Source organism: Tauraco erythrolophus, chromosome 4 (genome assembly GCF_009769465.1).
Source record: "Tauraco erythrolophus isolate bTauEry1 chromosome 4, bTauEry1.pri, whole genome shotgun sequence".
Lineage (NCBI taxonomy): Eukaryota > Metazoa > Chordata > Aves > Musophagiformes > Musophagidae > Tauraco > Tauraco erythrolophus.
The window spans coordinates 1,152,077-1,167,934 of record NC_141468.1 but is presented as its reverse complement, the minus strand read 5'-3'; the positions used below and the strand labels follow the sequence as shown (position 1 = coordinate 1,167,934).

At 47.1% G+C, this 15,858-nt stretch overlaps 1 protein-coding gene across 2 annotated transcripts; it reads right to left on the bottom strand.

Moving 5' to 3' along the window:
• Positions 1–7,748: 7,748 nt before the first annotated feature.
• SMKR1 (small lysine rich protein 1) lies at positions 7,749–11,550 on the bottom strand. 2 transcript variants are annotated; one of them, XM_086610637.1, is made up of 3 exons: positions 11,520–11,550; positions 10,492–10,549; positions 7,749–8,627 (listed from the first exon to the last, which is right to left on the bottom strand). In XM_086610637.1, the coding sequence occupies exons 2-3, from the start codon at positions 10,492–10,494 to the stop codon at positions 8,367–8,369; spliced, it is 264 nt and encodes an 87-aa protein (XP_086466763.1). In that variant the 5' UTR covers positions 10,495–10,549; positions 11,520–11,550; the 3' UTR covers positions 7,749–8,366. The 2 variants fall into 2 exon arrangements, with proteins under 2 accessions (XP_086466763.1, XP_086466762.1); XM_086610636.1 differs by lacking the exon at positions 11,520–11,550 and adding an exon at positions 10,685–10,701.
• Positions 11,551–15,858: the final 4,308 nt, after the last annotated feature.

Here is a 15,858-nt window from a genome sequence, read left to right as displayed (position 1 = left end):
CATCCCAGACACTAGAGTCACAAAAGTTTGCAAGTTTTCTGTTTCTTGTTACGGCCTTTAGCCCACATTCCTTAGGACCCCCATTCCGTGGCCGTACTGGTTTCCCTGGACTCATCACTTTGTAAAGAACTTACATTTCTGTATCCACACTAAATTTGAGTTTGTTTTTTCAGTAAAATCTTCCATCCCACAGCGAGTGGGATAGATCTCACTAGATGTTCCTGCACCTAAACAAGACACCCGGGGCTGCTTGGAGCCTCTGCACACATTTAGTCGGAAGAATCAGATCCTGAACTGCTCTTCCTATGGGAACCCAGATGACGAGTCGAGGCAGGCATTTATATTTAGAGGAGATGAATCCCATGAGTCTCGGTTTTGTGACTCTCGTGTAGCAACACGTGAGAAGAAAAACCGCACATCAGAGGTGTTAATTGTCACCTCGTGCTGATGAAGCAGTAGAGTTGTGCGGCACAGAGGAAAGCAACAAGAATAACAGGTTTAAAAAAGGTAACTTGGGACTGAATGGCTGGGAGTAGTGTGCTTTCTTATCCTAAAGAGCTGAAAGGAAGGAATTTTGAGAGAAAGATGAAACGATCCTCGCTTCATGAAAGATCACTGTAAAGACAGTGGTGAACTGTGGGTTATGACTCTACTGGTAAGCTCAGGACTAGCACAGTTCTGCCATGCGTTGGCACGGTAGTCCTGGAGCTACCTGAGAGCTGAACGACCCTTGGACATTTCAGAAGACGCTGAGAAGCTCACCAGAGACACCCCCAGAAGATCGCCAGTCTGAAATCTCACAAACTATTAAAACTACTCTGACCTCCCCTTCCAAGTGAGCTTGCAATGCCAGGTTGTGAAGAACTTTTAAGCCTTGCCAAAGCACCGCGGCAGACCCTAACTGTGGCTCTAGGCAAGAAAAGCATCAACCACCAATGGAAGAGCTTGAAATGTTTCCTCTCAAAATGTTTCCTATCTGCTTCCTGCTGATGGCAACAAATTATGCAAGCCACATGCATAACATGATGGAAAAGGATGAGGAATCAATAAAAGCACGTACCTTTCTAAGAAAACAGAGCTACTCCTTGGACAGTTCCCAAAGAGCAAGCTATAATTATCAGATATTCCCAAAATATTATCTCCATTTCAGAAGGTGCCAGGCTACCTGGATAAAGTGTCTCAGGAGCCAAACCAACAGGTGACAGAAGGACTCTTGCTTTCAAGGCACCATTTCAGGCCACATCATTTGCCATGAGTTGGACACCATGGCTCAACCGTTATTATTGGAGTCGGACAAAGAGCCTCACACTCAGAAAGCTCCGATATACCCCAGCAGAAGTCGCCTGTTTCACTAGGTCTGAGACCTTCAGCTCTAAATAATAAATAAAGCATTACTTACCTTGAAGAACTGAAGCACGAGGTGAGACGACAAGGTTGAGGTCACTGGAGGAGGCACTACTATCAACAGCATTAGAAGCAGCGGTGATTCCGTAAGGGTTGGCATTTTCTTCCTTTCATTTCTTCAAGGATCGGATTGTTGCCAATAAGCAGATTGCAAGTCACGTCAGAAGCTTTAAGCCAACCCTGACTCTCCTTATGAAGCTCTCTGTGAGGCAACTGATGTTGCAAGATAATTCGCTTCCCATAGAAAGGTCAAATTAGGAAAACGAGGAACATGACGTCATTTGTCTGCATCACTTACGATCCAGCCTTCACTTCTGCTGGCTTGGTAAGATCTGCTCACGAGCCAATCAAACCCTACAGACATGAAATACCTATCCTCAACAGGCCCCTCCCCTTCCCTGATGGAAAAAAATCCATCTTATACACACAAAGCATTCCCACTCGCTCCTCCACAACCATCTTTAGTGAAGGATACATTAAATCAAGGATGAGGAACTTGCAGCAGCATCAAAAGCAAACGTCACAGAAGAGGAATTCTCTCCATACATAAACATATTATGGTTTCCAGAAGGTCAGTCAGCCTACACAACGTTCCAAACTGCTGTGAAAAGAAACTGTAGAAGCCATTACAGACAACGTTTTGTGTAAACGAGGAGGGAGCCAGGTCATTTTCCTGCTACGCAATGAGAATCCAAGTAGTGGAAGCTGTGTATTCATAGATTCATAGATTTCTAGGTTGGAAAAGACCTTAGAGATCATCGAGTCCAACCGTCCCTAATCCCCATTAAACCATATTCAACATGCAGAGTGCTACGTCGTGTGCTATAGTAGAAAACCCACCACATCGGATGAGGGTTTGGGGGCAGATTTATTCTAGAAACATTTTTTTCAGACCAAGAGAGATCAAAAAAAAAGTCATAGATAGTAAATTAATTTTTTCCAGGAATGAAATACTTTAAGGAATGAGTAGTTTGCCATAAATGTGACAAAGAAACAAACTGTTTGGTCCAGAAGTTTCTGTTTCCTGTCTCCTTTTTATCGCTAAGGAGATCCAGCACGACTAGGTCAGGCAGGGATAGCTATGCGAAAGATGTGCAAAGCAAGGTGAGATGACCCGTGTTTAAAGTCTCGATTTCAAGTGTTGACCATATCACCACTGAGAAAACTCAAGAAAAAAACAACTACAATAATTACTCTAACTAATTGCTTAACTAATACACCTTCTCAGTGTGCATGGAGAACTTCTCTCCCAGGGTGGTTATCGTCGTATTTCACAGAACAGGCACTTCCTATCAAATGATGTGGAAAAAGTGCCCCCAAGAGACGTATGACCCACTTGAACCGCCCTGAGAGAGAAGATTTTCTGAAGTTAAATCTAATTTTCAACTTGCACTAAACAGCATTAAGTGTTTTTGCTTTCTTCACATGACCTGTGTACTCCAGTCTAACCACTAACATGAAAAAAGGGCTGGCTTTTAGCTTGTAGGAGCACTTGGCTTATCGCCTGCGATTGCAGCTATTCAAAATATTCTCACATTCAGCAGTAATTGCTGGTGAACTTACACAGCATTTGGTTCAAGAATTTCCACCAAAAAGCAATCTGCTCCCTTCATGGCACATAATCTCGGCCATTCCAAGGAAGCCGTTGTAACCATGTGTTGCATTAAATATCTTCCTCATTTTTCTTAAACATTTCTTTTAGTGCCAATTACAGCTAGAAGATAATTGGGAGAAATGCTGGTACTAAGCCATTTTTTTGCATTAAGAAGATTTCAGTCAGTTTACTTTGGGTTGGTCATGAATATATCAGACCTTAACAGTAAATTTTTAAAAATCACTTTCAGTTATTTTTCTCCTGAAGTCCTACAGCAATAACCTAGAAGGAACACTGCAGACTTAAAGGACTTAATTTTGTTAAAGACAAGAGATATTTACTTCTTTGAAAATAAAAATGTCAAGGAAAAATGTATCTTCTCCCCAGGATATTTTTACGACTAACCTCTGGTCTGAGGCTGTTGGGCTGGGAAAGCCCAGTGAGCTTACTCTGAGGGGATCATCAAAAGCATTTGTGAGAAGCAAGGCTCCAGAATTCACCGAAAACCTCCAGAAAAGTACCAGTAACCCAATAATTATAGAGCAGATAACGCACTAGAGTGGAACAAAACCATCCCGGTACCTGAAATGGGAGACATCAATGCTTGCACCTGTCATGGTACCTCGACAGCACGTCTCCGAGAGAAACCATTTCTGTAAGTTCTAATCTTTTGTTCCTTCTGCTCTTTTGTACAACAATCACTAGCAAAAGAGAGGAAAAAAAAAGACTTGTGCCTTTTTTTATGATAAACAGGAAGCTTGAAAGAGAGGTTTATAAAAAAGACATTGAAATTGGACTCTGTTCCTGGAGGACATCTGAAATGGCAGTGGGAAACAAAGACAGTGAAAAATGAGCAAATAAGACAGGAGTTAACCTACAAAAAACTTTATTTTATTTACTTCTGCTGACACTATTTAGTGCCAATATCTAAATTGCCTTTTGGATGGAAGTTTTTCTTTAAAAATTCACCATAGTGACCTCTATGGAGATACTATTTACGAGCAACAGAGTCCTCGGCTGTCCTCCCCTGAAGGTGGAAAATAACCATCAGGGCATTTCTTAAGGTGAGAAATGAGACAAAAGGATACGTGCCACTTCTAAAGCCTTTCTTACGGATCCTAAAGATCCCAAATGCTTTTCTTAGTGTGAAGAAACTGTGCCAGGAGATACCAGGCAATACAGAAACGCTCACTGAAGGAAATAATAGCAAAAAAGGGAAGTGGCTCATAAACAGCTTGAAATATTCTAATACCAAATGTGGTGAATAATATCTTTTTTTAAACTTTATATATATATATATATATAGCCATCACTCACATCCCATAATAGTCCTGTGACTCTCCCCACCCCACCCACAAACACGCAGTGTATTTTTAACAGCGGGCCCTTGGTACACAACTTCCTACAGGAAACGTTAACCTCCCGCAGCGAAAGCAGCGCGCTCGGCACGCCTGCTCGCTAACGGCAAACGAAGGAAACCCCAACGCTAGAAAAACGTAACTCCCTGCAAGAGATGATGCACATAACGTCACAAAGTCCTCTTGTGCTGCGTCCACAAAGTGAAGGGCCTCTGCATCCAAATATCTCCTATGACATCCACTCTGCTATGGAGGCAGGCTGAGAGAGTTGGGGCTGTTCAGCCTGGAGAAGAGAAGGCTCCAGGGAGACCTTCCAGCACCTTTCAGTACCTAAAGGGGACCTCCAGGAAAGCTGGAGAGGGGCTTTGGACAAGAGTGTGTAGTGATAGGACAAGGGGCAATGGCTTTACACTGAAAGAGGGGAGATTTCCATGGGATCTAAGGAAGAAATTCTTCCCTCTGAGGGTGGTGAGGCACTGGCACAGGTTGCCCAGAGAAGCTGTGGCTGCCCCATCCCTGGCAGTGTTCAAGGCCAGGTTGGATGGGGCTTTGGGCAACCTGGTGTAGTGGAGGGTGTCCCTGCCCATGGCAGGGGGTTGGGACTGGATGATCTTTGAGGTCCCTTCCAACCCAAACCATTCTGTGATTCTATGTTTCTATGATTCTATAAGCTCAGCTCCTAAGTTCTGTACCCTGGCAGGCAGAAAAGCCCGTCACAGAATCAAACTCTTACACGTTGTGATGAAACAGAAGTATCGGCAAGTGTCATCCCGCAGGGGCGCAGACTCTGTATAAGGTCACGTCCACTCGAGCCAAAGACTCTCCCTCGGAAGTCAGCAGCACCCTGAAGCAACACATTCAAACCGAGAATGAAGAAATTGAGTTTAAAGTCCGAACTTTTCTTAGAGACATCTATGGGCCTTTGTTAACCACTGGGGAGCCTAAATTACATGGAAAATTGAGATGGATCAAGGCATGAGAGAGGTAAAAAGGAAAAAGGGGAAAAAAAGTGATTAATTTGTCAGTTTGGGATGGTTGGAAGGGTTTTCTCATCTGTTGTCAAAGAAATTAATGGCAACTTTTCAGATGCGCCAGAAAGCGGAGCCTTTGTCCTTTGCACTTCACTGGTCACCATCTGGCGTGCTCCATGGCATCGTGCAGAAATCAGATTTATTTGGTTTTTAAAGAGAAAACATATCATGATATTTCACTATTTGTTCACAGATGAAAACACAACCGTGCTTACGTGTAACCATCGTTCGGATCAGCCCGCTGCCTCTCCCGTGCCGGACGCTGCCTCCCGCGTCGGTCAGACAACGGCTGCTGCAGAGGAAACCACACACGGCGCTGCCGTAGGGAGCTGGAGAACAAGGTGCCCAGAAGGAGGTCACTTCCCAAAACACCTGCTCTGTGTGCAGCTGCTGTTCAACTGGGCTCTTCAGCCTGGCAAGAGATGGTGCTGCTCTCCGGCTTCTCCTGCAAACCCACCCCGGGACCCAAACTGGCCGTGGTGGGGTGGTGCTGCCCCTTGATGTTAAGCAGTTTCTACCTTAGTGCTCGGGAACACCTGTCCCTTAAATCTCTGTGTAGTAAATATATCAGACAAAAAAGGGAATGATTTTTTTTTTTTAAACGTATTTTTTTAAACGCTTTGCTTGTGGTGCTAATTGTAGAGGTTGCAAGAGATTTGTAGTGACAGGACATGGGGCAATGGCTTTGAACTGGAAGAGGGGAGATTTCCATGAGATCTAAGGAAGAGAAGAAATTCTTCCCTCTGAGGGTGGTGAGGCACTGGCACAGGTTGCCCAGAGAAGTTGTGGCTGCCCCATCCCTGGAAGTGTTCAAGGCCAGGTTGGATGGGGCTTTGAGCAACCTGGTGTAGTGGAGGGTGTCCCTGCCCATGGCAGGGGGGTTGGAACTGGATGATCTTGAAGGTCCCTTCCAACCCAAACCATTCTAGGATTCTGCTTCTTACTTTAGAATGCTGATACTTGGAGGAAACAGTTGCAACTATACGCTGTGACCAGAGACTTCCTGGTGGGTGGTGGGGAAGCAAGAACATGAGTAAATGCTGAGGAAGACACATGGATGCACAACATATAAAGTCATTCTGCAAACCACATCTCTGATTCAGTAGGACATGCCAACTGCAGACTCGTTAGCAAGGAAACAGGGTGCCCACCGTGATTTTCTTGACATGTAGATGAAACACATTCAGCGGGGTGGTGCAGTAGCCCATACCATGGCAGTAGTTGGCCTACAAGCAATGCCACAAAACTGTAATTTTACCTGGTCAAGACCTCTTCACAGAGGGGACATTTTAAGCTGGAGAAACAGCTTAACAGGCCTACATCAGTTTGGGTCTGTGGCAATTATGATTGACTGTTCTGTTATCTGTAGCATAAAGTTACCTGGAAGTCGGAAAGGTGCCCACCTCCTCCCGCAGTTCAGTCGATCAGACACGGCCCTGAGTGCCAGCCTGCTGCTCTGCCAGCTCAACACCACAGATTTTCAGCCCTGAGAAACCAAGAGGAATGCTGATGGGATACTTCCTGCGCCCGTTGCAGTGCTGCTCAGTGTAGGGAGCGGTCTGGCGTGCTGATAGTCCCTCGGGTATCCCAGCAAACTGGGACATCTCCCCTTACAGTAGCTCTAGCCCATTGCAGATTCTCTTTTCCCAACTCTTTCTCCAAGGCTCCAGCCCTTCTGTATCCCTTCCCATCTCTCCACAGCCTGCATCCTCACCCCTCCCAGTCACTCCAATGCATCTTTCCAGTCGGTGTAAGAATCTGGGAGGGACATACAGCTTCGCTTGACGCGCTGCTTCACAATTTACCAAGGGCTGCGTTAAACACGCGGAGGAAACAGCAAGACTCTGAACTGTGACACAAAGCTTGTGGTGTCCAGCCAGGATGTTCAGACTAACACCAATTGCTGCAAGGGGAGACCGGGCGGGGGGCGGTTCGTCATCAGCTCTAAGTGTGTAACACAGCGTCACTGACAACATAGAATCTTGGAATGGTTTGGGTTGGAAGGGACCTCAAAGATCATCCAGTTCCAGCCCCCCTGCCATGGGCAGGGACACCCTCCACTACACCAGCTTGCCCAAAGCCCCATCCAACCTGGCCTTGAACACTTCCAGGGATGGGGCAGCCACAGCTTCTCTGGGCAACCTGTGCCAGTGCCTCCCCACCCTCAGAGGGAAGAATTTCTTCCTTAGATCTCATGGAAGTCTCCCCTCTTTCAGTTTAAATCCATTGCCCCTTGTCCTGTCACTACACGCCCTTGTCCAAAGCCCCTCTCCAGCTTTCCTGTAGGCCCTTTAGGCACTGGAAGGCTGCAATAAGATCGCCCCGGAGCCTTCTCTTCTCCAAGCTGAACAGCCTCAACTCTCTCAGATCTCAACATCTACGCCAGATGTCTAGATTTTCACTACAGCCACAGGAGAGCGGGCGGTGCATTCGCTGGAGCATCAACCACTGCTTATCTGAGCCGTTTCCTTTAGAATGAGGTGAATCACCCGTATGTGCAGATGGCATCGCATGGCTCTGCTGACTGAGAGCGGGAGCGCTGGGTGACTCGCACACGGGTAAGCTGATGTTCTGGAAATCACACTTAACACCATCAGTCTCAGCACGGTATCTGCTTTCTGAGCTCAAGTTTCCACCGGCACTGGTTAAACCAGCACATCCCATCCATAAAGGAACGGCAGCGGTACGGGTAACGCAAACCCCACGACAAGCCCTTCAGACTGCTGAGGCTCAACGCTTTATTCCACACAGAACTGGAAGCCAACGGGCCACGGCTGAAATTACAAGGGCACAGTGTCACTGACCAGTCGTCACTCTGTGCTTGGGCGATAACAAGGGCGTCTTTGTACGGACACAACAGCGATTACGGCAAAAAGAAACCACCGGAAAGGTCAGCACAAGCCTAAATCGCAAAAAAAAAGTCTCTTCTGCACCAGGGAGATGGATTTTCACTGAGCCCTTTGCTTTCCAGCCACCCAGTTACTTTCTTTTCTTCCCCTTCTTTTTGGGGGAGTCAGGCCAGGGAAAGCCGCGGAACTGCAGGCAGGCGGGGGCGTCGTGGCAGATGTAGTAGGCGTTGAGCATGGCAGCTGGGCTGAAGATATCCACTTCCCTCACCGCCTTCTTTACTTTCTTTTTGGAGCTTTTGCCTTTGCCACGCTTGGGTTTGCTACTTTTCTTCTCTGCTTTCTTTTTGGAGCTTTTGCCTTTGCCACGCTTGGGTTTGCTACTTTTAACTGCCTGCAGAGAGAAAGCGACCACAAAAACACTCCGTTAGTTCCGCGTCTTTACAGTCTCGCCTCTGGGTGGAGGATGCCAAGACATCCCAGAACAGCTGTTTCATTGTACAAGTGTGAGCTCAGAGCCCCTCACCACACACTCCTGTACTTTGTGGTGGTTTTACATACAGACTCACAGCATTAATACACTTTCACCAAATCCATAGTTGCTCTATAGGCTGTAAGAATCTTTAAAGTCCTCAGACAGAGCTAATTAGAGTTCCCCTGTGCTTCTCTCTGGCTAAAAAAGGTTCGGGCACAATGGAAATCACACATTCTTTTCAACTGATTTTGTAATTAATGCATTATGATATAATCCTAAAGGAAACTAAGGCTGTGCGTGTTCATCCACTACAGTGCATCTGCTTGTGGCTCTGGATCATAAACCAGAAGAGCAGGTCTCCCTTCTGCAGCTGTGGCCTTTTCAAGGCTCTGGGATACAGTTGCCCTTCTATCCTTAGTGTAACACAAATCTAAGCAGCAGCTCTGCCATTCCATACGTAGAAAGTGTTGCCAAGACTCACCCAAGCCCGAGAGCAGGCAAAAAAAATACTCCCGTTAACTCCAGCTCATTAGTGCTGATGCTTGAACATCCAGCCCATTGTCTCTGAGAGGGATTTGCCCGTCTGATTCACTCCCTGGATTGTTTTCTCACCCATCCTGGCTGCTCCTCACAAGCCCAGAGCGTGTCTATGTGGAAGACGCTGCCTCCGGGTATTGAGCAACAGAAACCAGGACAGGGATCCGGAGGGATCTCTCATTGCTGCTGTGTAGGCAGGAAAACGGTGATAGCAACACGGAGCGAGAAGGTGGGCAGCATCCCAGGAACATCGAGGATGGAGCGACAGCTAGTCCCAGAGAAAAGGCTGAACAGGATCATTTACACATCGTGAGGGACTGAAAGTATTTGATCTCTGGTCTGATGCCAAGAGCACTTCCAGTACACACCGAGTCGCTTTATGCATCTGCCCATCTATTTCTGTTCTTTGCCTGGTTTTGCACACTGCAATTAAACAGTTCCAAGCACATCGTTAGGAAGAATTAGCATTGCAGACTTTAATTGGATGGAATTTGTTGGATACTTCACGTGCTGGAATGTGCACACTTCACAGAGTAGATGCTTATGGCAGATTTTTCAGCCAGTCACCTGAATCACACTCCCTGTGGGAGTCACTGGTGGATTTTGCAAGCACAGTTAGGTGGCTGGTCAGAATTTGGCCTGCAGCTGATCTTTCAAAATAAAAAAGGTGCTTACAGGTAAGAGCAAACCATTGTCATAACTCTGCGGCGAGAACTGGGGAACGCCTTTTGTGTAGAGCAGCCTCACTGCTCCTGCAGGAGATAACTCTGTCCTCCAAGCTGGCAGTGCCAGAGCCAACGCTTGGCGCACCAGCTGACGACCCTGGGATTTCTTATGGATTTATCAGGCAGCCAAAGGACATGTGATGCTGAACAGCCTGCAGTTCTTTTTTGGTGTGTAGAAGCAGGACTCACACGGACCCGACTCCCTACCATGATCTCTTTTGAGTTTTAAACTACAACCCAGCGTGACATCTGAACACTCTTCAAAAGTACTGGGAAATCCACATTTGTGCAGTATTTTCACTCATTCACAAGCAATAAGATGTGTGCAGAATTTTACAGCCTGTAGCCAAGAACAGCAGGAAAAGCTAAAAAAATCAGAATCAGGTGTGTACTCACATACAAAGTGAATTTGAGCAGGTTAGTCTATGTCCTGCAACCTTGGGAGGGAACCTTTTGCATATTAATTCCATGTCCTTAAAAAGCAGTATCAGTACTCTTCAGAAGAATCAAACCTGTATTACCATGGCTACGTCCTTTCACCGAGCGGAGGGACTCCACATCAAGCCCTGAAGACGGACCCTGCAGCACACAATCACGCAGTGGGTTACATGCTGCACGAGGCATTAGTATCATTCCCCCTAAACTTTAGAGTTAGGGAGAAAAAAAAAAATAGTGAAAACTTTGCTTGCAAAAACAGGTCAAGGTGTGCCATACCTGAAGGTGCTTCTTTGCAGACGGTCGCCAGTGAAGTCATCTACTGCCTCTACCTTTTCAGCAAAGCCCTTGAGATTTAGGATCATAGAATCCCAGAATGGTTTGGGTTGGAAGGGACCTCAAAGATCATCCAGTTCCAACCCCCCTGCCATGGGCAGGGACACCCTCCACTACACCAGGTTGCCCAAAGCCCCATCCAACCTGGCCTGGAACACTGCCAGGGATGGGGCAGCCACAGCTTCTCTGGGCAACCTGTGCCAGTGCCTCCCCACCCTCAGAAGGAAGAATTCCTTCCTTAGATCCCATCGAAATCTCCCCTCTTTCAGTTTAAAGCCATTGCCCCGTGTCCTGTCACTTCATGTCCTTGCCCAAAGCCCCTCTCCAGCTCTCCTGCAGGCCCCCTTTAAGATTTCTTCTAACAGTGCAAGACTAGACAGGGAAAAAAGGAAAACCTGAACCTCAGCTTGGTGCCAGCGAGGTACGAAAGGCCCTTGGCACAGCTGCGGGGCTGCCCCGGGCCCACCTCACCCACCGCCCCCACCCCTGCTTGCAGGACCTTACCTCCTCATCTCCACAGCGCCCACAGCCCCTTTTCCACCGGCAGAAGCTGTAGAGCTTCCCGCCCCCCCCCGCGTGAAACGACAACGAGTTCTCCACAGCCTCCCCGCCACAGCGGGCGAGACACCCGTCCCGCAGAGACACAGCGCTCCAGAAAGAAAAACATAACGCTTCAGCGCAGCCCGCCGGAGCCTCCGCTTTGCCTGCGGCGGGCCCGGGCCCGACCGCAGCCTCCCCTCACGGCCGCGGCCGCCGGGCGCAGCCGCCCCTCACTCACCTGCGCGCCGCGTTACCATGGCACCCGCTCCCCCCCGCCCCCGCCCACGCATGCGCGGTAGGAGGCGGGAGAGCCGCCGCCCCGCCCCTCGCCCAATCCGCGTCCCGCGCGCTGCCCGCGGCTGTTGGCGGCCGCCAGCGCCCCCTGAGGGAAAGGGCGGGAAAAGCTCCTCCGGGGGCTGAGGGGAGCCGCCGCCGCCGCGCCCCGCTCCGCGCTCGGAGAAACACAGCGCGAAGGGCGCTACCGCGCCCGCGGGCAGAAGTACCGGCGGAAGGTCACAGGAAGGTCCTTTTTTAGGCACAGCGGCTTTTTCACAGCCAGGGCGCTAATGCTCGTAAATACAAGGGTTTTTAAGCCTTGGAGGAATGGTGGGAGGCAGGTGTCCCTTCTGCAGCCCTCAGCTCCGGGCTTTCGCTCGCAAAGTGCTAAAAATCAAAAAGCACAAGGGAAAAACATCAGTCGGAGCTGAAATGCCTCATAAAGTATCTGGTTATTACACTGTTGCTGAACCCCAACACATCCATGAGTGCCTGGATCATGGATTTATTTTTATCTCGGGCGTTCACCTCTCTAAATCGGCCCTCCGGTACGTAAACCCATAGGATGCGCTTCATCATATCTCAAAGCTCTTCCTCCGAATCTCGACAGCAAGGAGCTTGGAGGGGGTTTTGTTTCAGTGAGACTGCCCGAGGAAACGGGACATGCACTGGCACAGGGGCTGCCCGTCAGCCGGTCGGCAATAATTTGGAGACAACCAATATTGACGCAGAAGTAAGAGATCAAATATATGAATTTCCTACGTGTTCCGTGAAAATCATCAGCTGCGCAGAGTGTGAGCGAGACATTATTAGTGTTTCCGTTGAGGATACGCCAACCCAGCTCAGCCCATCTCTGGGCACGCGGAGGACGGAGCGGCATTTCGGGGCAGTTGGGACATGAACCAGTTCGACATGAACCTGTAGCTTTGTTTCAGAACGATTCATTTTAACAAAACCAAGAATTCTCTTCATTTGGAGAGCTGGAGGCTGTAAAATAAGTTTCAAATATCGGAAAGGCTCATCATTTTAATATAATGATCAGTACTGACGACCAGCGTGTCGTTTCTTTTTTTAAAAAGCGCTTTTGGGAATAGAGATGCTTTTACTTTTTAATTTGCCTGCTGGACATAACAGCTGTCCAGACTTTGTCCATACCCTGGTATGAAGTTTGCACATATTATAGTCTGCTACATACAGGCTTTTCAATAATTCTGCATTGGAAGGGACTATGGGTAGAGGATTGTAAATCTGATTCACAAAAATATCCAACCATCTTTCCCGCTCTTCCTGGCAGCTACAGAAATCGTTGAGTTTCTTACAAACACAAATTTCCATCTCACGGAATTAGAGTGATGAACGAGCATTCACCTGTTGCTTTGAATGCTGTGAAGTGATGTGATTAGAAGGTACGTGGACTCTGTAAAGGAGATTTTTTTAATACTGATAGAAGAGTGAACATATTTGGCTACAAATGTCCAAGTTCTGAATGGGGACAGAACAACTCTGTAGTGGCAGAAACATTTGCAGGGACAGTATTTCAGGATGAAAATAGAAATGGGTATAGAGAAAGAGTCAGATCAGTGACCGAGTAGAGTAAAATGCAATTTAAAGAAGAATGGTCAGAAGATATCCCAGAGACAAGAACACAAGAAGGGATGAGAACAAAAAAGAAAATGAGAGACCAGTAAAACACGAAGAGAAATAATGTTATCAGTGAAAGATGGGAGGAGGGTGGTCAGGAGGAAACGTTTGAAGGAAAATAATTATCACAGCATGTAGACTAGCTGTCAAAAGAAGGCTAAACGACAGGAATGCGTGTGACAGCAAAATGCACCAGGTGATGACTAGAGGAGGAGCTCAGGCACGGAGAAAGCAAAGAGCAAAGGCACTCCGTGGCAAACTACAGGTGTAATGATTATCTCTTTTATCAAAAGGGAAAGTGGAGCCAGGAGTGCAGATCGGATGGAGAAATGAGAACAGGAAATTTTGGAAAGAATGTCTGCTGGATCATCACCTGACATTGTGGCTGAGCGTGGGTGTCGGCAGAGCGTGAGACGCTGCTGAGGAGGATGTTTTGAAAAGCAATTTTGAAACACGGAGTGGAAACCATTAGGCTTATTTGCCTTGAGCAGAAAGGGATTGCGTTAATGGAAAACACCATTTCATCTTTCCAAAGTAACGTGTTTGAGTGCCTGACCAGCTGAATGCCGTTACCGTGAATACGGCGCAGACCTCTTTCTCAGTCCAGTGGAAAAAACTTCTCGGTTGTCATCTGGACGAGTTACGTGTTTTCAAGAACAAGTGATAAGACATTCAGTGTAGAAAATATACATCTCCGATTCTTTGACTTATCACGGGTACTTCGTTTTTTTTGGAAGATCCCAGCCCTTTTGCTCTCGTCACTGTTCTCCGTTGCCATGAGTGGGATCCAGGAGAATGTGCTGTTCAGTGGGAATCGCTTTCTGATCGGTGAGGAGTATCGAACTTCACTGAGGCTGATGAGCGCGTTGTCTCTCTTCTACTCAGACCAGATGATGGAGCAGCTGAACTTCCTTGTATTTAGTGGTGAAAGAAACCAAGGGACACTGTTACCCTGTCTCACACGCCATTATCGGGGCCATGTGGAGGATGAACTGTAGACTAAAGAGGTTCCTTGGTATGTGAAAAGGTGCAAGGCCTTGGTTTTTGGTTGTTCGAGGCAAGTTTGTGGTTTGAGCCTAGTTTTCAACAGTTAAGTTTACTAAAGCAGCTCCTACTCTTCCTTTTCTCTCCCTCTCCTGTCTCTAAGAGGCCACAGGCAACTGAATCGGTTGGCTATTTGAGATTAAAATATCCGTGCCAGAAGAACATTCACTGCTGAGGAAAATCGCGGAGGAATCCCAGCACCTGATCAGAAGGAGCCAAAAAAAGATAGTGAAAGAAACAAAAGATGGAGGATAGGGAAAGGCTCAGTAGTGTAGCTCAGAAAGGTCTGTAGATTTTCTAAGTCAAACTCTTTTGAGTGAGTCTTGGGACAGATAGTGAAAGAAATAATGAAAAACAAAATCATTTGATTTTTACTGTGTTCAGGGAAAAATGATTTTGTGACGTTTTTAGTAACAAACCCCATGGCACAAAAGAAGCAATCGCAATCATACTCATTATCTCCTTTTAGCAAAAACAACTGGCAGGAGACCACATTGTACTAAGTGCTGAAGCTAAAAAGAAGCACCAGTAGTGACACGCGTGTCTGAAATATTAGATCAAGGAGACAAAAATTAGCCTGTGCGTCAGCTGTTGTATTTTGTAAAGATGCTTGGACATGGCTACAAAACAAGCGGCTGTTTACACACGCGAGGCTTTTGATAAATAATTAAGTGAAGTTTCTGCAAACCACGGGTATAATAAACCTGGCCTCATAAAGTCGCTGCTGTGGTTACAACTGGATAAATAAAGAGTGCTTTCTGTCAGGCCAGGACATCCCAGGATCATTATTTTTATGGAAATATTCACATAAGAGAAAAGAGGGATATTAGGTTATGGTCATTTTCATGGAGAGACAGGAAAATGTATATGCACAGGCAGGGGACCACATCCAAAAAGAGAGCTGACTGACTGCTGAGAAGTCTGTGTGTGGGCAACATAATACCTGACGTTCCTTACTCCAACAAATTCCTAATACCTTTCTTTTAACAAGTTGTTCCGTTCGCTGCGGAATTAATGAAAGCCAGAGTCACCCAGACCCACATCCTCTCCCTGCAGCACCCTGCAGCTCAGCCTGCCTCCCCCTTGTCTTTTCCATAAGCCTTCCCCGTCTCCTGCAGAACAGAGTTCCTCTTTCCCCCAACCTACAGCTGCAGACCCACCCCAGCATCTCCCAGGCACGCGCAGACCCGCTGGCCTGCCTATGGGTGCCAACCAGCCCGCTGCTCTCTGCCGGACCGAACGGATCAAGGCTGAACTCCCCCTGCCTTTGCCTCGGTTGGGGACTTAATAGGGTCACTCTCTACCTAGCTGCCACCTTCCACAGCTCGGAAAGGGACTTTAAGGACTTTTAGCCTTTACTCAAATTTGCATGAAATTAGCTAACCAGTTGGGAAGTTGCTAATGGAGGACTGAGAAACTAATAGTTTAATGGCATATGCCTTATATCCCTAGGAAACAAGGCTAAAAATAGAAGAATCTGTACTGAGGTACTGAAGAAAATGACTTACCATCAGCAAACACCTGTAGGCCAAAAAAAAACTTTTCTGCATATACCATTTACAGCAGAAACTGAGAACACTTGAGCATTCCTGGAATCAACAGTCATAGAATCACAG